Source organism: Microcaecilia unicolor, chromosome 9 (genome assembly GCF_901765095.1).
Source record: "Microcaecilia unicolor chromosome 9, aMicUni1.1, whole genome shotgun sequence".
NCBI classification, from domain to species: Eukaryota; Metazoa; Chordata; class Amphibia; order Gymnophiona; family Siphonopidae; genus Microcaecilia; species Microcaecilia unicolor.
Genome location: NC_044039.1, coordinates 8,662,021 through 8,683,094, shown reverse-complemented (window position 1 = coordinate 8,683,094; position 21,074 = coordinate 8,662,021). Strand labels below are relative to the sequence as shown.

At 41.0% G+C, this 21,074-nt stretch overlaps 1 protein-coding gene across 6 annotated transcripts in view; it reads right to left on the bottom strand.

Moving 5' to 3' along the window:
- CNOT2 (CCR4-NOT transcription complex subunit 2) overlaps positions 1–21,074 on the bottom strand; it is a 156,103-nt gene that overhangs the window by 86,489 nt on the left and 48,540 nt on the right. For all 6 annotated transcript variants that reach the window (XM_030214116.1, XM_030214114.1, XM_030214110.1 and 3 more), the window contains 2 exons: positions 19,512–19,634; positions 4,010–4,082 (listed from right to left, as the gene is read on the bottom strand). In XM_030214116.1, coding sequence (XP_030069976.1) covers positions 4,010–4,082; positions 19,512–19,622 — 184 coding nt within the window. In that variant the 5' untranslated portion in view covers positions 19,623–19,634. The remainder of the gene's footprint in view (positions 1–4,009; positions 4,083–19,511; positions 19,635–21,074) is intronic.

Here is a 21,074-nt window from a genome sequence, read left to right as displayed (position 1 = left end):
TAAGCTAACAGATAGAAATAAATAAATAAATAGTGAATCAAATGATTTAAAAGACCACCACGTGATTCCAAAAAAATAAAAGCACTTTACTTAGTACAAAGTACTTAAAAAGTCAAAAGCTCACCCACAGTTAGCTTCCAGAGCTCAATGAGCTGTATAAAAACAGGATGATAAATACAGGAGCTTAATAAATATATTAAAAGATTCAATAAAGGCAGCTATGTCTCCAAGTGCACTCTGTAATTTACAGGGTCATCTGGTGCTGACCTCACTGCATAATACCCATAAGAGGGGGAAAAAAAAAAAAGCTAGAAAAAAATTATTATTTAAAGGACCAGCTGGTAAAGATCTCATATAAGGGGAAAACAAGTGAAACAGGAGGGTCATCTTGCAAGGACTAATTAGGTTAATTTCACAAGTTTTTTTTAACTAATGTCTGGTTTAGAAACTATTTTCTGATCTTTTGTAAACTGCTTTGGGTCCAATTCTTTCAGAAAAGGCAGTATAAAAAATGCCAATATTAGATCAGATTCGTACCAGTCTCACTATAAAAACAGCCTGCATATTAGAAGGAAAACATGCTTCATACATCATAACTTTAAGGATCTACTGGTACAGATCTTACTAAATGAGCTATTATTAAGAATAAAATTGCAGAGCATATACAAAAACATGGACTGATGAGACAAAGTCAGCACGGATTTAGTGAAGGGAAGTCTTGCCTCACCAATCTAATGCATTTTTTTGAGGGGGTAAGCAAACATGTGGACAATGGGGAGCCGGTTGATATTGTATATCTGGATTTTCAGAAGGCGTTTGACAAAGTGCCGCACGAAAGACTCCTGAAGAAATTGCAGAGCCATGGAATCGGAGGTAGGGTATTATTATGGATTAAGAACTGGTTGAAAGATAGGAAGCAGAGAGTAGGATTGCGTGGCCAGTATTCTCAGTGGAGGAGGGTAGTTAGTGGGGTCCCGCAGGGGTCTGTGCTGGGTCCGTTGCTTTTTAATGTATTTATAAATGACCAAGAGATGGGAATAACTAGTGAGGTAATTAAATTCGCCGATGACACAAAATTATTCAGGGTCGTCAAGTCGCAGGAGGAATGTGAACGATTACAGGAGGACCTTGCGAGACTGGGAGAATGGGCGTGCAAGTGGCAGATGAAGTTCAATGTTGACAAGTGCAAAGTGATGCATGTGGGTAAGAGGAACCCGAATTATAGCTACGTCTTGCAAGGTTCCGCGTTAGGAGTTACGGATCAAGAAAGGGATCTGGGTGTCGTCGTCGATGATACGCTGAAACCTTCTGCTCAGTGTGCTGCTGCGGCTAGGAAAGCGAATAGAATGTTGGGTGTTATTAGGAAGGGTATGGAGTCCAGGTGTGCGGATGTTATAATGCCGTTGTATCGCTCCATGGTGCGACCGCACCTGGAGTATTGTGTTCAGTACTGGTCTCCGTATCTCAAAAAAGATATAGTAGAATTGGAAAAGGTACAGCGAAGGGCGACGAAAATGATAGTGGGGATGGGACGACTTTCCTATGAAGAGAGGCTGAGAAGGCTAGGGCTTTTCAGCTTGGAGAAGAGACGGCTGAGGGGAGATATGATAGAAGTGTATAAAATAATGAGTGGAATGGATCGGGTGGATGTGAAGCGACTGTTCACGCTATCCAAAAATACTAGGACTAGAGGGCATGAGTTGAAGCTACAGTGTGGTAAATTTAAAACGAATCGGAGAAAATGTTTCTTCACCCAACGTGTAATTAGACTCTGGAATTCGTTGCCGGAGAACGTGGTACGGGCGGTTAGCTTGACGGAGTTTAAAAAGGGGTTAGATAGATTCCTAAAGGACAAGTCCATAGACCGCTATTAAATGGACTTGGAAAAATTCCGCATTTTTAGGTATAACTTGTCTGGAATGTTTTTACGTTTGGGGAGCGTGCCAGGTGCCCTTGACCTGGATTGGCCACTGTCGGTGACAGGATGCTGGGCTAGATGGACCTTTGGTCTTTCCCAGTATGGCACTACTTATGTACTTATGTAGTGCATGCCTCAAAAAGAGGGGGCCACAGAGATCATATGTAGACTAAAAACACTGAAAAAAATTACTTTAAAACAACTGTTTTTTTTTAAGACATAGCAGTCCCTTTTCAACATAAAACTAAAAGCACCTCAAAAATAAATGAAGGGCTTCTTTTACAAAGCTGTGCAGCAAATGACAGGAAGCCCATTCAATTCCTATGGGCTTCCGCTAATTTGCCTTGCGGGATCGCTAGTGTGGCTTTGTAAAAGAAGCCCTAAATCTATATCTCTTTCCTTTGCAAATCATTGAAAATCATCCGATTGTAAGTATCTGTACAGTTCCACTGTTTAAAATGACACCGGGACCTCACGTGGGGTCAAAAAGAAAAAAAACCAAATTCATAAAAAATGCTTAAAAATTATTAAACAGAAGAACCTCTTAAAAATTAAAGGGAAGGATACCAAAAAGAAATAAAAAGGAAAAACTATAATAAAATAAAATAATATAAATACAGTAAAATAGAACTGATAATCTTCTATGAACCTGAGAAACATGGTCTGATGTAACTCTGTATGTACTACAAAAAAACAGAAGAAACCAGTCTTCGCAAAAAACACCAAAAAAGCAAAACAGTGAAGATGACTAACAAAAACAAAAATAATCAAAAATTAAAACCAAGAAAAATGTAACAGGACAGTTTAGTCAATATTCGACCACCATATTTTGGTTTTATGTTCAACTGACAACTTCTCTTGCAATAGGTGAATGTTTTAAATATTTGTAATGTCTCTTTATATCTATATGCTTTTATTCATTTTATGTTATTTATATGTTTTGATTTGAATAGACTCCTGACGCAGGCCTGCTCGGCCGAAACACAGCTGTGTCGAGTCCCTTTCTCCCTGCTATCCTTTGGTTAATAAAGTGTTTTAATTTTTTAATAAACAAGTGTCGTCTTTTTCATATTTTTTATTATTATTTTTTATGCATTTGTATTTTTAAATACAAATTTGATTTTTTTCTTGTTTTTAATTTTTGATTATTTTTGTTTTTGTTAGTCATCTTCGCTGTTTTGCTTTTTTTTGTAACTCTGTATGTACCAAGGATGTAGCAGTAAAAAATGTATAAAATGTGATACGAAGGGATCGCCAGTATCAAAAAATATATACAAAGAATCAAACAATATAATGATATACTCAAACCAAAAATATATATAAAAGAATATATATGAAAAACAGTAACTGCCCTGGTTATAAATACACTATAATGTCAAGAAACTGATTAAGGCCACGTGGGTGGACTGTATTGTACTCGAAAATATATCTTTGTTCTTCTTGAAGTAATTTTTGGTTCAAATTGCCACCTTCCCATGATGTAAAAATGACATGCAAGTAAAAAAAGGAGTAGAGGATGAGACAAACAACAATCAGTTATGGGGATGAGGTCTTCCAATCTTTATTAAAAGCACCTGTGTAAAGATTGGAAGACCTCATCCCAATCACTGATCATCGTTTGTTTCATCCTTTACTCCTTTTTTGACTGCATTTCCGGGCATAGAGGCTCTGTTCGTCTGCTTTTGCCCTAACACGACATGTAATACACAATCTTATGTTCTTCAAAGGTATATCCAAACTGATTACAGAAAACTAGGGATTCTAATGTCACAGAATATGGGAAAAGTGAAAGAAGCAACAACCAATTTATAACAAATGACAAAAAAACAAAACAGAGTAAGCAGAAGCAGCCCCTTTCTCAGGAAGTAGTAGATAAAAAGTGACAGACTGCTGGAGCAAATCGTCAACAGCTAACGACTTGCCCCACGGCAGAACAGATCCTAAATGTAAAGCTTCTTGAGTAAGTCAACAGGTTACATGATTCTTCAGTATCAACCCATGCAAACACTTACCTGAGAAGACTGTGTTCTTAATGAATACAAATTATAATTTTAAACATTGATAAACATCCATAATGAGTTAAGTTCTTACTTTGTTGCCCGTATAAACTTGCCCCAAACTGAGACAGCTGACCTGATGAAGATGGTGATGGAGATGCCAGCATCTAAATATAAAGAAATTTTTGTTGGTCAAGAGCAATACATTTTAGCAAGAATCCCTACAGAGTGCTTTGAAGTCTACTTTCTTGGCCACTCATTTCGCGCATCACACATGTCATATCTGGATCACTGCCCTGTAGCTAGATGAAGAAAAACACCTCCATTATTTTTCAAACATAAAAATTAAGGAGCCATTAATCAAAAAGATTTATTTTGATGCAAGGTCTGCCCAATACTCAGCAGCATGATCCAGATATTGCCAGGATGGAGCTGGGGAAGAGCTGGCACTTATAACTGTCCACATAACTCCGATCAGAAAAAAGGCAGACTCCAGATATTCAGCAGCAGTCACTATTCATTTTACTGTATTTATGTAAAATTGTAGAGGGTCATGGAAAGGAAAGGAAAAGGAGCTCGATATAACACCTTTCTGTGGTTACATCCAAAGCAGTTTACATATTATATACAGGCACTTATTTTATACCTGAGGCAATGGAGACTTAAGTGACTTACCAGGAGTTACAAGGAGCTGCAGTGGGCAACAAACCCAGTTCCACTAGCAACATTCTATGTAGAATCTCAAATAGGGAAAGGGAAATGGGACTTGATGTAACGTCTTTCTGTGTTTGTTTTGCAACTACATTCAAAGAGGTTTACATAGTATATACAGGTACTTATTTGTACCTGCGGGCAATGGAGGGTTAAGTGACTTGCCCAGAGTCACAAGGAGCTGTAGTGGGAATTGAACCCAGTTCCCCAGGATCAAATTCCGCTGCACTAACCACTAAGCTACTCCTCCACTGGATTTAATATACTGCCTTTCTGTGGTACAGCCAGAGCGGTTTACATATATTATATGTAGGTACTTTCTCTGTTCCTAGTGGGCTCACAATCCTTTGTGTATTTATGTATTTCTGTTCTTATTAATTTTGCACTTTTACATACATAGAAGATAAATAAATATTTATTTATCTATCTGTCTGCAAACCACTTTGATGCCTTTGGACTAAGAGCAATAGAGCAAGGATGCAAATAAACAAAACTGGATACTGCTGCTGAAAATCCGGATTTTTTTAAATTTTTTTGGCCACAGTTTAAAAAGAACTGATCACTGCGGGCTCGATATTACCCCAAAGAATATAAAACATAGCACAACACAGGCGACTGTTAAGAAGAGAGCATTAATAAAGATGTACACAAGGCAAAAGTTTTGGTTCATTTAGGACTTTTCATGTTTTCTGGACTTTTTTCAATTCAATTTACACTTTGTTTTAATAAAATAGTTTAACGCAAGCTAGTCGACTTAACACGTATTAATTTGCAGGTTAACGTAATTGATTTAGGATGCACTAGGGGCTCTGTTTACTAAGCCGCGCTGCAGGCGCGTACACTTTTTAGCAGACGCTAATGCTAGACACACCCAGGAGATCAATCATTAGTCTTGGATGTCTATAGATTAGCAGCATCTCTCTCCAAATTCTACCCCTCAGTATTCAACAGCTTTCCTCTGTCCGTGGACATATGTCCAGAATCTGGGTAACAATTGCGTCTATTGTGCAACTAGTATTCAGCCATATGGATGCAGACCACATGGCCAATAAGTTTGCTTTTTATGTCAGGTAGCAGAAGAGCACCGCAATGAATTCAAGCATGGTATCGGAAACAAAAGGAACAGATGTATTCTGACAGCTGGTTCTAGAAAAGGCCCATACAAAAGAGTTGACTAAACATGAAAAAGAAGAACAAACTGGAACTAATGAGTGAATGAGATACCAAAGTTCAAAGTACACCCACGCCCGTACCGAGAAGCAGGATGTTCATTCTGGAAGCAACTATGATTTAAAAAAAAAAAAAAAAAAAAAAGACAGCTTTTCAAGCCTTGAAAGAAATTAGGTACAGTGAGGACAGGAGTGGAGGAGTAGCCTAGTGGTTAGTGCAGCGGACTTTGATCCTGGGGAACTGGGTTCAATTCCCACTGCAGCTCCTTGCGACTCTGAGCAAGTCACTTAGCCCTCCATTGCCCCAGGTACAAATAAGTACCTGCATGTACTATGTAAACTGCTTTAAAAGTAGTTGCAAAAACCACAGAAAGACAGTATATCAGGTCCCATTTCCCTATTTGAGATTCTACATGGAATGTTGCTACTATTTGAGATTCTGTTGCGACTATCTGAAATTCTACATGGAATGTTGCTATCCCACTAGCAACATTCCATGTAGAAGCCTGCCCTTGCAGATTAGCAATGCGGCCGCGCAGGCTTCTGTTTCTGTGAGTCTGACGTCCTGCAAGTACGTGCAGGATGTCAGACTCAAAGAAACAGAAGCCTGCGCGGCCGCATTGCTGATCTGCAAGGGCAGGCTTCTACGTGGAATGCTGCCAATGGAGGAGTAGCCTAGTGGTTAGTGCAGTAGACTTTGATCCTGGGGAACTGAGTTCAATTCCCACTGCAGCTCCTTGTGACTCTGGGCAAGTCACTTAACCCTCCATTGCTCCTGGAACAAAATAAGTACCTGAATATATGTAAACTGCTTTGAATGTAGTGGCAAAAACCTCAGAAAGGCAGTATATCAAGTCCCATTTCCCTTTCCCTATTTGAGATTCTGGAATGTTGCTACTATTTGAAGATTCTACATGGAATGTTGCTATTGGAGGAGTAGCCTAGTGGTTAGTGCAGTGGACTTTGATCCTGGGGAATTGGGTTCAATTCCCACTGCAACTCCTTGTGACCCTGAGCAAGTCATTTAACCCTCAGTTGCCACAGGTACAAATAAGCACTTACTTTTACCAACTGTACACAGTGCAGAGCTGCACCACCTAGAAGTATTTTAGGAAATTTGGAAGTACTAAGCCTCCCATTTGCTTTTCATTGCCACCTAGGCGTGGGGTGGGGATGGGGTATCTTTAGGATACTCCTGAGTCTGTCCCCTTTCAAATGAAAGGAAACACTGGAATGAGGGGGCACAGGATGAATGTGAAAGACTCTTTTCATGTGCCTTTATGAAATGGAGGTATTTAAATGACTATCATGGGGCTCATTTTCAAAGCACTATTTATTTATTTATCACATTTGTATCCCACATTTTCCCACATAGCAGTAGGCTCAATGTGGCTTACAGGTTCCGGAGAGGAGAGTACCAACTCCGGGAATATATACAGAGTGGAAAATAGAGTAACAGTAGGTGGAAGGAAGCTGATAAGGTTCCGGAAAAGAGAAAACAACTCTGGGACGAATATATAGTAGCATATGGAGTGAAGTAATCCCAATGAGGCTGATAAGTCTCCAGGGATAGGACTACAGCTTCTAGTGAGCAACACAGAGTAGGATAAGGGTAGAAGTACACTTAATTATACCTGGAGTGGTAAAATTCGTACAGTTTGAAGTAATAGGATTATGTAGAAGGGGTACTGTTCATTTCTTAGATCAAAAGATGTGATGCATTGTTCATGAATTAGTTCGAGTCTGCTGGGTAGGCTTTCCAGAAGAGGTGAGTCTTGAGGTCTTTTCGAAATTTTAGATAGGTGTTCACAGTTCTAATGTTTCTAGGTAAAGCATTCCAGAGCTGGGTGCAAACGTAGGAAAAGCTGGATGCATATCTTGATTTGTATCTTAGTCCTTTACAGTTTGGGTAATGCAGGTTTAGAAATGTTCTTGATGATTCGATGATGTCTATAGGTTACTATGTAACTTTGTAAGTCTAAGTACTTTGAAAATACGCCTCCATATCTCCCCTCTCTCAGCTTTCTTCCAAAGTATACATTTTCAGATCTTCAAGTTTTCCCCCCACACGCTTTATGATGAAGACCACTGACCATTTTAGCAGTCACCCTCTGGACAGACTCCATTCTGTTTAAATCTTTTTGAAGTGCGGTCTTAAGAACTATTTACAATATTCTAAATGAGGTCTCACCAGAGTCTTATACAAAGGCGTAATCACCTCCTTCTTCCTGCTGGCCATTCCTCTTCCTAAGCACCCAAGCATCCTTCTAGCTTTCACCGTTGCTTTTTCTACCTGGCCACCTGTATCTCTCCAAAGGTTTATACAAAACTTGGCCAATGGGCCATCTGATCTCAGGAAAGTTTCTAGCTTAAGTGAACAAACAGCCTCCCAGATCACACCTACCTAGATATCTCATTCCTCTGGGATTAAGTACCACAAATTTATGGACCCAGGTAACTGTCTATATTGTCTGTCTTCGCTTGAGGGCCAAGCTCTATATAAAACCTGATAAAGGTTTAAAAAGCTATGCCTTGCACTCATTATAACCTTTCCCTTCAAAACCCCGAAGACTTGGGCCATCTCTCATTTTTATTCCAATTTGGAGGTCAGCAGTTTGCCCACCTTATCTCCATACTCAAAGAAGGTTTGTTTTGCTAATTATTAATTTCTTCAATTTCACTCTCTCCACCTCCAATTGAAACCGTGTCCCCTAAGATGGAGCCACCTGGACTTAGTCTTTATTTAATCTTTTATTTTAGCATCTCTGCCTTTTGCAATTTCTCTTTTCACCTCCCGCATAATTAAGCGACCATGTATGACGGCTTTAAAGTCTTCCCATAGAACTGCCTCCATGATCTCCCCATCAATATTTTCCTTTAAATATTTTTAATATTTTTCTCTTCATTGTGCAACTATAGTTTCATCTTCCAATAAACTATAATTTATTCACCATAATCTCCTACCTGTGTCTTCCTCCATCAGCTCAATCCATGTTGAAGCATGGTTGGTCAAGTAACTATCTCAACATTTGCTTCCTGTCCCTGGGGAGAGGGGCTCTATTCTACCAGGATGAAGTCAGTGCAAGAAAAGGATCCATGAGGCAGTGAACAAAAATTCCTTGCCCCTCCATTCATAACCCTTCATATGTCTAGCACATTAAAGTTTCTAATAAACTGATGAAACCTCTTCCTCTCCGTTCTTCTCCTATCTCCATCTTTCATAGAATCTAGATTAAGGGTCTGGGTTCGTATTTGTTCTCTTAGACCTTTAAAAAAATTGTCCCTGTTGTCCTGATCTTCTAAGAGAAATCATTGCTGGAAGCTCTGTCACTGATGCCCATCTCTTCTATCTGCCACCAAAACCTCTATCTTCCAACTAGCTGTCATCTGGGTCTGTCTCTCTGCTGCAAAGTTGGCATTGTCCATGCTTCCTCCATCCAAGTTATTCCCACTGCAGACAATGACTACATCCTCCTCATGAGTTCTAGCTTTAAAAGGAGAAGTAAAGCCAAAGAGGAAGTTCATCTGTATCATATGTTCTTTGCTTTCAATTTAGCTCTAGTAGCCTAGTGGTTAGTGACTTTGATCCTGGGGAACTGGGTTCGATTCCCACTGCAGCTCCTTGTGACTGTGGGCAAGTCACTTAACCCTCCATTGCCCCAGGTGCAAAAATAAGTACCTGTATATATGTCCCATTTCCCTTTCCCCCTTCCCTTTCATGGCACATCGCTTCTGCAATGTGGATGGTGTAATACGTTTGTCATGTAATAGTGATCAATGCTCTCACTTTTGCCACTATCCTTTCCTTTGTGGCACAGTCATGAAAGCACATCATGATATTCCAATTACAAATTGTTGCACATGGGCCTGGGGGCCCTATGTGCTCCATTTTTATGGCCGTTTCTATAGCTTTCATTCCCACTTCCTTTAAAATAAAAATAGAAAGCTTCGGTACCTCAGTTGTACAATCAAGGAACTTGGCCACATCTAGGACTCTTACGTTCTGTCAATGGGACCTATTCTCAAGTTCCTCCAGCACGTCTTCCAAGGAGCATAGTCACTATTCCAATGCCATGATATCCTCACCCTGCTCCTCGACCTCAGTTTCGGCTTCTTTTATTCTCTTGCCAAATTCTGCCACGGTCCTACACAGCTCCTGCTTCAAATCCTTGATCCAGTCTCTGACCTCTCTTTGGAATCACATCTCACTCCCCCTTTGATCACCAGTAAGTTCAGCTGCTTTCCTATTGTTGTTCCCACAGTTCCCTGGATCTTGGCCTTCAGCTTCCTAAGCTTGACAAACATCCACCATACTGCCAGAGTCTCTGTGGTTTCCTCCACCACATATGTATGCATACTCCATGACAGCAAGCATTTTATTTTCCTCTCTGCCATGTTCGGCGACTACTGAAGTCATACCTTGTGGTCAAAACAGAAGTACAGATGTTATTATAGCTTAAACAAATACAAAAAGAGCGGTGGGTTGTGCAGAGCTCTAGACTCAACCATCCACATTGGGTTGTGACAATACTTCCTCCTCTTCCATAAGCAAATTCTGAAGCCTTCTGACAAGCATCCATGCATGAAACAACTAATAATTCATTCCACTGGATGAAAGGTGGTTTTTTTGTTTTGTTTTTATTTTTAATTCTTGGTTTCACAACATTTAAAATGTTTCTGCTACAATTTGAAACTGAAAAGAGCAAGTCTATTCTCTTATGCAACACGATGGCAACAGAAAGCAGTGTTTTGGTGAACTTAGAATATTGGGAAAACTGCATCTAGAACCAATACTTGCAGCAAAAATGAGGTAGTCATACCTGTTAATTATCGGTGAATCTCTTCATAAAGGCAGTTAATAAATCCCAATAAATAAATTTCCTTTCCTTTAGTCCTGCTGCACCAGCCTGTATGATTGAATTGTATCCTCTTCCTAACAGCAGATGGAGGTAGAGAAACTGACTTTTTCCAGTGACATCACCGGAATAAGAGCTGCTTTTTACGACACTCGATTTGTCTACTAGCAAGCTCATCACCAAAGGTCTTTCTAAAGACCCGTACAACAGATCATCACATCACGTGCTACCTACTGCACATATCAGCTGTTCTTCCTGGCGTCTGAGACTCAATAAACGACACGTTATTGAGCAAGACTCCTGATGCAGGCCTGATGGCCGAAACACAACAGTTGTGTCAAGTCTTTTCATCAATAAACAAGCTTTTTAAGATTCTTGTCTGCAGGATTTGAATTTCCGTGGTCAAACATCCCACTCTCACTTATACTTGTGTTTTCCTGTGGGGAGTTCGAGTTCTCCGCTTGGCTGCGGATTCTTCTAAACATATAGCTCTGTGGAAAACTCCAGTATCTCTGCCAAAGCAGCAGAAGGTCCCATCAAACCACTGTAGTAGTAATTAAACCAAATGTATTGTCCTTCTTCTTCTTCAATTAATAATGTCTTCCTCCTTAAAGGCCACTACTAGAGTTAAGCAACGTTTAACCACTAGAAAGAAAGCAGAGAACTCATTGAGACCCTTGACCTAAAGTCTTCCAGGTAGGGTCACAGACTGCTGCAGGAGGACGAAAGAAAAGAAAATTAACAGGTATGACTAAATTTCATCTTCCAATAGCATCCCGCTGCACCAGCCTGTACAAATGGGATGAAAACACAATATCGAAGCACCACCACCCACCGGCAGCAATGCAGTTATTTATAATTTATTTTCAAAACTTATATACCACCTAAAAACCTATGTGGTTTCCAAACTCCTGCTCAGCTTGGAGGGAACAGTGGTGAAAAGACTTCCCTTTCTGATGCATGGAGAGAGACAGCATAGTTGTTGCAGATGATAGAAGCAGCCTGAAGTTTCCTTGAATTTGGGGGATCAGAATAAGTGTTGAGTCTATCTGTACTCCAAAGTTCCTGACCTGTGATTTAAGGGGGAGTTCGTAGCTCCAAAAGTGATTCTGATGTCAGGTATGTGACCACTTGTGTTAGGGGCCCACAGGAGCTCAGTTTTACTTGGGTTCAGATTCTTGAATTGCTGTTAAACAAGTAGTCAGTTTATTCGGGGTTGCTGGTAAGTCTGGTTCAACAGGTATGAGTAGTTGCATGTCATTCACACAGATGTAAAACTGAGTGGCCATCGACTGAATCAGCTTGGCTAGGGCTTGAGGTAGATATTAATTATCGATCCTTGTGGTCAGTACCCATGGTGGCAATGAGGTGCTGCCAGTCTATTGCCCATCTGATATGTAGGATCTGAACCAGACAAGTACTGTGACACTGATACCTTTTCCTGATAAATGTGCTAGCATGATATTGCGGTCCACGGTATCAAAAGCAGCTGAGACATCCAGCAATGCTAACACTGAAGCGAATCCCTTCTCTCAGTTTCTGAAATGATCAGCTCCATTCCATAACCGGGTCTGAATCCAGACTGACGTGGATCTACCCAGTTTCTCTCTTCTAGCCAATCGCTGAGTTGAACACAGACCGTTTTTGTTCTATACATTTTCCTAGAAATGGAAGGTTAGATACTGGCCAGTGACTTTCAAGCTTGTCCTGATCAAAGCTGTTCTTCTTTAGCAGAGGATGCACCACTTTTCCTAATAAGTACACCCCTCCTACCGAAGGAAAAAAAAATAACTAAGGACGCTTACTAAAGTGTATTACTGCTAACACGTTATATGCGTGGAGGAGTGGCCTAGTGGTTAGGGTGGTGGACTTTGGTCCTGGGGAACTGAGGAACTGAGTTTGAGTCCCACTTCAGGCACAGGCAGCTCCTTGTGACTCTGGGCAAGTCACTTAACCCTCCATTGCCCCATGTAAGCCGCACTGAGCCTGCCATGAGTGGGAAAGCGCAGGGTACAAATGTAACAAAAATAAAATAGATACTATTGGAGATTCTACATGGAATGTTGCTACTATTGGAGATTCTACATGGAATGTTGCTATTCCACTAGCAACATTCCATGTAGAAGGCTGCGCAGGCTTCTGTTTCTGTGAGTCTGACGTCCTGCACGTACGTGCAGGATGTCAGACTCACAGAAGCAGAAGCCTGCGCGGCCACATTGGTGATCTGCAAGGGCCGACTTCTACATGGAATGTTGCTAGTGGAATAGCAACATTCCATGTAGAATCTCAAATAGTAGCAACAGTGGAGGAGTGGCCTAGTGGTTGGGGTGGTGGACTTCGGTCCTGGGGAACTGAGTTCGATTCCCACTTCAGGCACAGGCAGCTCCTTGTGACTCTGGGCAAGTCACTTAACCCTCCATTGCCCCATGTAAGCCGCATTGAGCCTGCCATGAGTGGGAAAGCGCAGGGTACAAATGTAACAAAAATAAAATAGATACTATTGGAGATTCTACATGGAATGTTGCTAGCAACATTCCATGTAGAAGCCTGCGCGGCCACATTGGTGATCTGCAAGGGCCGACTTCTACATAGAATGTTGCTAGTGGAATAGCAACATTCCATGTAGAATCTCAAATAGTAGCAACAGTGGAGGAGTGGCCTTAGTGGTTAGGGTGGTGGACCTTTGGTCCTGGGGAACTGAGTTCGATTCCCACTTCAGGCACAGGCAGCTCCTTGTGACTCTGGGCAAGTCACTTAACCCTCCATTGCCCCATGTAAGCCGCATTGAGCCTGCCATGAGTGGGAAAGCGCAGGGTACAAATGTAACAAAAATAAAATAGATACTATTGGAGATTCTACATGGAATGTTGCTACTATTGGAGATTCTACATGGAATGTTGCTATTCCACTAGCAACATTCCATGTAGAAGCCTGCGCGGCCACATTGGTGATCTGCAAGGGCCGACTTCTACATGGAATGTTGCTAGTGGAATAGCAACATTCCATGTAAAATCTCAAATAGTAGCAACAGTGGAGGAGTGGCCTAGTGGTTAGGGTGGTGGACTTTGGTCCTGGGGAACTGAGTTCGATTCCCACTTCAGGCACAGGCAGCTCCTTGTGACTCTGGGCAAGTCACTTAACCCTCCATTGCCCCATGTAAGCCGCATTGAGCCTGCCATGAGTGGGAAAGCGCGGGGTACAAATGTAACAAAAATAAAATAGATACTATTGGAGATTCCACATGGAATGTTGCTACTATTGGAGATTCTACATGGAATGTTGCTATTCCACTAGCGAGAAGCAAGTGGAAACACAGTTTCAAGAGATCAAGCCAGGATCAGGGTTGAGATGCTCCAAAAAAAACTTTATTGAGGACCCAACACGGTCCGTGTAGAAGCCTGCGCGGCCACATTGGTGATCTGCAAGGGCCGACTTCTACATGGAATGTTGCTAGTGGAATAGCAGCATTCCATGTAGAATCTCAAATAGTAGCAACAGTGGAGGAGTGGCCTAGTGGTTAGGGTGGTGGACTTTGATCCTGGGGAACTGAGGAACTGAGTTCGATTCCCACTTCAGGCACAGGCAGCTCCTTGTGACTCTGGGCAAGTCACTTAACCCTCCATTGCCCCATGTAAGCCGCATTGAGCCTGCCATGAGTGGGAAAGCGCGGGGTACAAATGTAACTAAAATAAAAATAAATAAATAAATCCCACTGCATAAAATTGGACCTGCAGTAAATTAATTATTTACTTTCTTACTTATTTATATTCCACGCAATCCTGACCTTCTTGGTGGGTTACAGTAGAGCATACGCAATAAAAATGCAGCTTACATCATACATATAAAACAAATAGACAGCTCCATCATCATAAAATTAAAGTTAATATCTGTGAGCACATGGTAGCATCTTTTAATAAATCTAACTCTAAATTGGAAAACAGCACTCGTAAAATCTTAATCTCTCTTAACAATGGAAACAACATGGTTTTCCTTCAATATGTTAGATTTAAAAAAAAGTGCCAAACACCTAAGATTAGACTTATTGAACTTCGGAGCTGTTTAAATCAAAGGGATTGTAATGTACCTTGAGTTGAACATTGTTTAATAGCAGGTCAGTCTTTTGAGCAGTTGTGATTTGCTGCTTTTGAACAAGTTTCTCCGAGTTCGAGATGGTGATCCTGACAAGGTTATTACAAAAGGAGCGTCTGTGGATTTATTTTCTCTCTACCTTTATGCTAAACGGTTTAAACAGGACATTTGGGTTATAGTCAGAGTGACTGAGTTATCATCATTTTGTAGTCAATGTTCGCTGCTTTTTAAAAGGTTCACATCAGTGTGGGTTGCTTGCTTGAGTTGAGTTAGGGCATTTTGCCCCTGAAGCCCAAAAGTAAGTAAAGTAGTCGGCATGTGTTTTATGTTGCTTGCTTGGTTCCATTGTTTATGAGAATTACACTCGATGGCTTGCTTTTAGGTGTTTGGCGATCCAGTTCAATAACTCCAGATGCAGGATTTGTTAACCGAAATGCCATTTAACTTTGTTGTGAGCTGCAGGTTTTTGTTCCAGCGCTGTCCCTGTAAATGGCTGATGAGTGCTTTATTATTTATAATATTTTTATATTAATGAGTGAGAGTAATTGCCTATTGCTCATGTCTGATCTATTCTTACTGTACCCCGCCTTGAATGAATTCCCTCAAAAAGGTGGTAAATAAATCCTAAGAAACAAAGAAAGACACCTAAACATATTGGCTGAGCTAATAACCAATGGCTTTACAGAAGTGCTGCATGGGTAAGTTTTACAGAAAATGTACATTAGTCAAGGTACCACATTAGCAATATCATTTAAAGGTGGTTACTGTTACTGCCGTTGTATCGCTCCATGGTGCGACCGCACCTTGAGTATGGTGTTCAATTCTGGTCGCCGCATCTCAAGAAAGATATAGTAGAATTGGAAAAGGTGCAGCGAAGGGCGACTAAAATGATAGCAGGGATGGGACGACTTCCCTATGAAGAAAGATTAAGGAGGTTAGGGCTATTCAGTTTGGAGAAGAGACGGCTGAGGGGAGACATGATAGAGGTATATAAAATAATGAGTGGAGTGGAACAGGTGGATGTGAAGCATCTGTTCACGTTTTCCAAAAATACTAGGACTAGGGGGCATGCGATGAAACTACAGTGTAGTAAATTTAAAACAAATCGGAGAAAGTTTTTCTTCACCCAACGTATAATTAAACTCTGGAATTCGTTGCCGGAGAAAGTGGTGAAGGTGGTTAGCTTAGCAGAGTTTAAAAAGGGGTTGGACGGTTTCCTAAAGGACAAGTCCATAAACCGCTACTAAATGGACTTGGGAAAAATCCACAATTCCGGGAATAACATGTATAGAATGTTTGTATGTTGGGAAGCTTGCCAGGTGCCCTTGGCCTAGATTGGCCGCTGTCGTGGACAGGATGCTGGGCTCGATGGACCCTTGGTCTTTTCCCAGTATGGCATTACTTATGTACTTATGAAGCTTAAGGCTCATTTATTTTTCCAGGCACTTTTGTCACAAATTTTATCATCATCTGTTGCCATTGCCTTTTGATGTTGTTTTCATCCCGTTAATTATTTTATGTATGTTTTGTTCTAACCCACCTAGAATGAGAGGATAGAGCAGGCTATAAATATTTTAAATAAATAAATAAAATGTAAAGCCTCTATTAAAGCTGGCTGTTTGCTAAAGCTTATCAGAGATCACTGGACAGGGCCGTAGCACCTTCTCTCCCTAGGCAAAAATGTATCTCTAGTACCCTCCCTTCTAATTTTAAATATTATAGTTAGGGTTGTGCTATGCATTACCTTACTTTGTGTAGGTTTAACATTTATATTAGTACGACTTTTTAACCATTTTGTTACCATTCCAACTTCCTGATTTTGTAAACCTCCCTGATGTAGGGTGGTTTAACAAATAATAAATAAAATAAATAAATTTATAAACTCTAGCTCTCCAATATTCACTGTGTCACCATAAGCAAGTCACTTAAGCATCTGTGGCTCAAACAAATAATTTGGTGAAAGACATCTCAAAACCACACGGTTTATCTCGGAGCAATTTCTCCAAATAGGTTAGTTTTGCACAAACCATGACAGGAATGAAACTCGTTCCTAAGCCAGGGCATGTGGAGTCTGATCTCAGTCTCTCAGATTTACTGCTAATGCCTGCCCTAAAACTAGCATTGTGGTTTACCTTATAGCAGGTTGAGTGCACTATTACTTTAGTAACGTTTCTAAAATGGGTATAAAGATAGGACCTATATTTTCTTTGAATCATCTCAGTTAGTAATACTCTTGAGTAATAAGGTTGTAATGGCCGGTAGCTCAGTTCAGCCCGAGTCTGAGGGCATAGCATGAGAGTAGGTTTTGCTGTTTAAATCCTCCCTTTAGGAATATTTCCTATATGTTAGTCTAGGTAATGTTTCATTAAATTGATATGAGCTCTTGGAATCTCATTTATTATAGACTTAGGAGATTGTTTACTAAAGCTTAGCGGAGTTATCTAAAGCAGGGCCAATAGGACTAAAATGGGACCTGCTGCAGATAACTCGAGCTAAGCTTTAGTAAACAGGGGGGTAAGAATGTTCGCTGAGGAATTATTGATCTTCTTGAAATATTGTTTTTTTTTCTTTTATATTTTCTATCCTCACAATGGATTTTTGTAAATGACTTTTCCTGTACTTTTTTTTTTTTTTTTTTTTTTGTAAAATGAAAATAACATTTTCTTTTTTAAAGGGTTGTGCACCAGTTGTATTTTAATGAAGAACTGGTCACCTAGAAATAGGAAAGCTATTGCAGTTTAAAATTGATACTTTAGGGGTCCTTTTACCAAGCTGTGGGAAAAAGTGCCCTGCGCTGGCAGCGGGGGCCATTTTTCCCATGACTAGGGCCCTTTTTACCACAGCGGGTAAAAAGGCCCCAGCACACATGGCCATGCGGTAAGAGAACTCTTACAGAATGGCTACGCAACAGAGAGCCCTTACCACCACCCAAAGGGCTCTCACGCTAACCCAGTGGTAATCAGGCAGCGCACAGCGATACCCGATTACCACCGGGTTATCACCGCGCAAGCCATTTCTTGGGGGTTCCTTTTTCTCCCGGAAATGGCATGTGCTTGGGGCGGGACTACAGTCGGCAGCCGCGTTGGGCCAGCAGTAGTCCCAAAAGAGCGAGCAGTAAGCCCGCACTGGGCTTATCACTACTCTGTAAAAGGGTCCCTTAATTCCTTATAGTATTCATACAGAATACATATTTAACTGTGCCATTATATGCATATATAGCACTAACTGATTAAGTGTACCCTGTACTAAAACTGGAGTCAATCACATAAAATGTATCCCTTGGCACTCAAGAATTACACCTGTCTTTGGAAACAGATTTCTCTATCATCAGTGGACAGTGTATTCAACAAGGTGGACTACTGTCATTTAATGTCTAATAGCTAAAAAGTATAGACGCCTTATTCAATATCACAAAATCTGGGATGCTTATTTGTAATGGCGAGGTACTTTGACATAGTCGATATAACGTTTATTTATGGACTGTATTTGAGATACATCACGACTCCTGGAACATTTTCGGTCCTGTAGGGTTGTGGGGTGGGTGGGATCCTTCAGGGCTTGTATAATGTGTTGCTTGTTTTTCTTGTTTATTGCAATTGTAAACGAGCTGTGTTTTCTTGTTGAAAATTAATAAAAATAAAATTATTAAAAAAAAAAAAAAAAAAAAGAATTACACCTGTCTTTATAACCAGGGAATAGTTTGGACATTTACACAAGACAAAAACAATAATGAACACTGACAATCTTTCATTTCTTGATGCGTACACAACAAGCCATGCAGGAACCTTGCCAAAACTTTAGATTCATGGGTTTCTATCTTCAGTCCAAAACAAAAATGCGGAGTTGGTTAAGTCAGCATATAACACAAGCATCTGCGGCTTCAGTTGAAATAGGCAATTAATGTGTGATTTTAGATCCGATACAGGCCAATAAATACATCAACTCTCCAAATAATAATGCAGACTGGAAGATTCTTTATAACTTTATGTAGAATACTGAAACTATATTCAAAATAATGAATTCACAGTAATTCTATACGCTGGCACCTTGAGGAAGGCACCTCTTACACGTGTCAAACACAGCACTGACAGGTAGGTGCTTATGTGCACTAGGTGCTGTTCTATAAGGTGGAGACTAAGTGAGGGTCGTACACGTGATATGAGTAGTTCATAGAATACTATGAATTACATGCCTCGGTGCACCTAGGCACGCCAACTTACGCCTACCACTGACATGGCGTAACATGCCACATTACACTAGTATTCCATAACGGAATTTCGGCTCCAAGATGCTGTTGTAAAATTGCTGAAAACTACACAGCATTTGGCACCTAGACTGAGGCGCTAATTTATAAAATTGCCTCAATTCTGTTTTATTTATTTACTATTACATTTATATCCCACATTTTCCCACTGATCGCAGGCTCAACGTGGCTTACAAAGTCTGTAGTGCAAGCTACAGTCCAAGAAAAACAATTATACAAATTGAGAATAAGATATAAAATAACAATTAAACATCAAAAAGGTAAGTGATAATAACAGGTAATTATTGTCCTTGGATCTGAATTTATAGTAATAGTTAATTCAAGTTAGGTTAAACCTGGGGAATAAGCCTTCTTAAACAATAATTTTCAGAAATTTAGGTAGTTCTGGGTAGATTTTACTTGTTTGGGTAGAGCATTCCATTTCTGTTTCATTTATCAAGGGTTGGGCCAAATATACAAATGTTTGTCCACTGGAACACTGAAGGAACACAACAGGAATTGACTTACATCTTTTTCTGATCGATGTGGAAACATTGAAGACTGGCTATAGTACATGTTTTCATCGTGGTAGTCACTTTCAACCCCTTCTACAAACTTCTTTCTTGAAGCACCAAACATGCTGTTTGTCACCTAAATAAGAAGAAACACAATTAGTTATCCTCTGCAAAGTTGGGATCCTATATAATAATTCTCACCTCCAACATTCTATGCCTGGGACCGTGGCTCCCTAGGCTGGAAGTGGTCCGCTAGGCAGGCATGCACTGACGTCATGACAGCTGATTCCAAGGCAAGGGGTACTCCTCCCCCCTGCCTCGGAACCAGCTGTCACCCCCCGCGCTATGGACCCCTCGACCCCCCCTTCCGCGAACCTGGCAACCCCCCCCCCCCGCCACCGTTGTGGACTACCTGTGCTGACAGCCGAAGTGTTGTTGTGCCCTTTGCGTTGGTTCCTTAATCATCTTCTCTGCAAGTTTCTCTGCGTGCGTCTGACATCAGACGCACGCAGAGGAACTTCCAGAGAAGATGACTGAGGAAGCAACGCAAAGGGCACAACAACACTTCGGCTGTCGGGGGTTTGGGTCCCCCGTCAGCACAGGTAGTCCACAACGGCGGCAGGGGGACGGTTTTCGGCGGTCCGGGGGGGGGGTCGACAGGTTTGCAGAAGGGGGACGAGGGGGCCGTAGCGTAGGGGGGGAGGAGGAATTGCCTGCCTAGGGCCCGTTTCCTTGCCTTCAGAAACGGGCCTTTTTTACTAGTTTTAAATAAGACTCCCCTATTAAAACTCCTTTTTGTATACTGACAGTACAAGAGAAGCCCTTTCTATAAAATGGCTAAACTCTCAAATTTTAATACTTTTGACTATGGGTTTCATCAAATGGCACCGACTGCTGGAGAGTTCCTAAGCCATTTATTAAATAAATCAGTCTTCAGTCTCGCTATGGAACAAGTCATCGTTATTTCTTTTTAATATACTTTGTTTATTGATTTATTTCCATTGTCAATAATATTATTTCTATCACAATATTAGGCCAGTAGCAGCTCCAATCCCAAAATGACTGACGTGACCCCGACGTGACTGCCAGCAGCAATCTTTTGAGATTGCCGCTGGAAGTCATAGCAGCCATTTTCAATAAGGAAGACAGCAGGAGCGCGTGAGAATAGCTCATTCCCCAACTCTCCCAACTAGACCACCAGGTAAAACAGTAAGCCGGGGAGGGGGGGAGGGAGAAGGGTTGGCCTACAGGTGTGTCGGGAGGAGGCTGTCTGTTCAGGAGGAGGGGGCAGTGGAGAAGGGACAATATAGTGAAGGGGAGGGAAATAATATTGGACACCAAGGGGAGGGGGAAGTGGGAGAATGCCAGCACACTCGAGTGTAACCCAAGATTTAAATTTTGGCCCTTTTTTTTGCCAAAAAAAATCTGTTTCTACTCAAGTATATACAGTAAGTGCTACTCATTTTTTCCACATGCATATTTGTAAAATGACTGCTCCTACTGTGTGCGCCAGCAAACACGCATGCACTCTTGCATGCTCTTATAGGTAGTTTACAAAAGGTTCCATGTCTAGCTG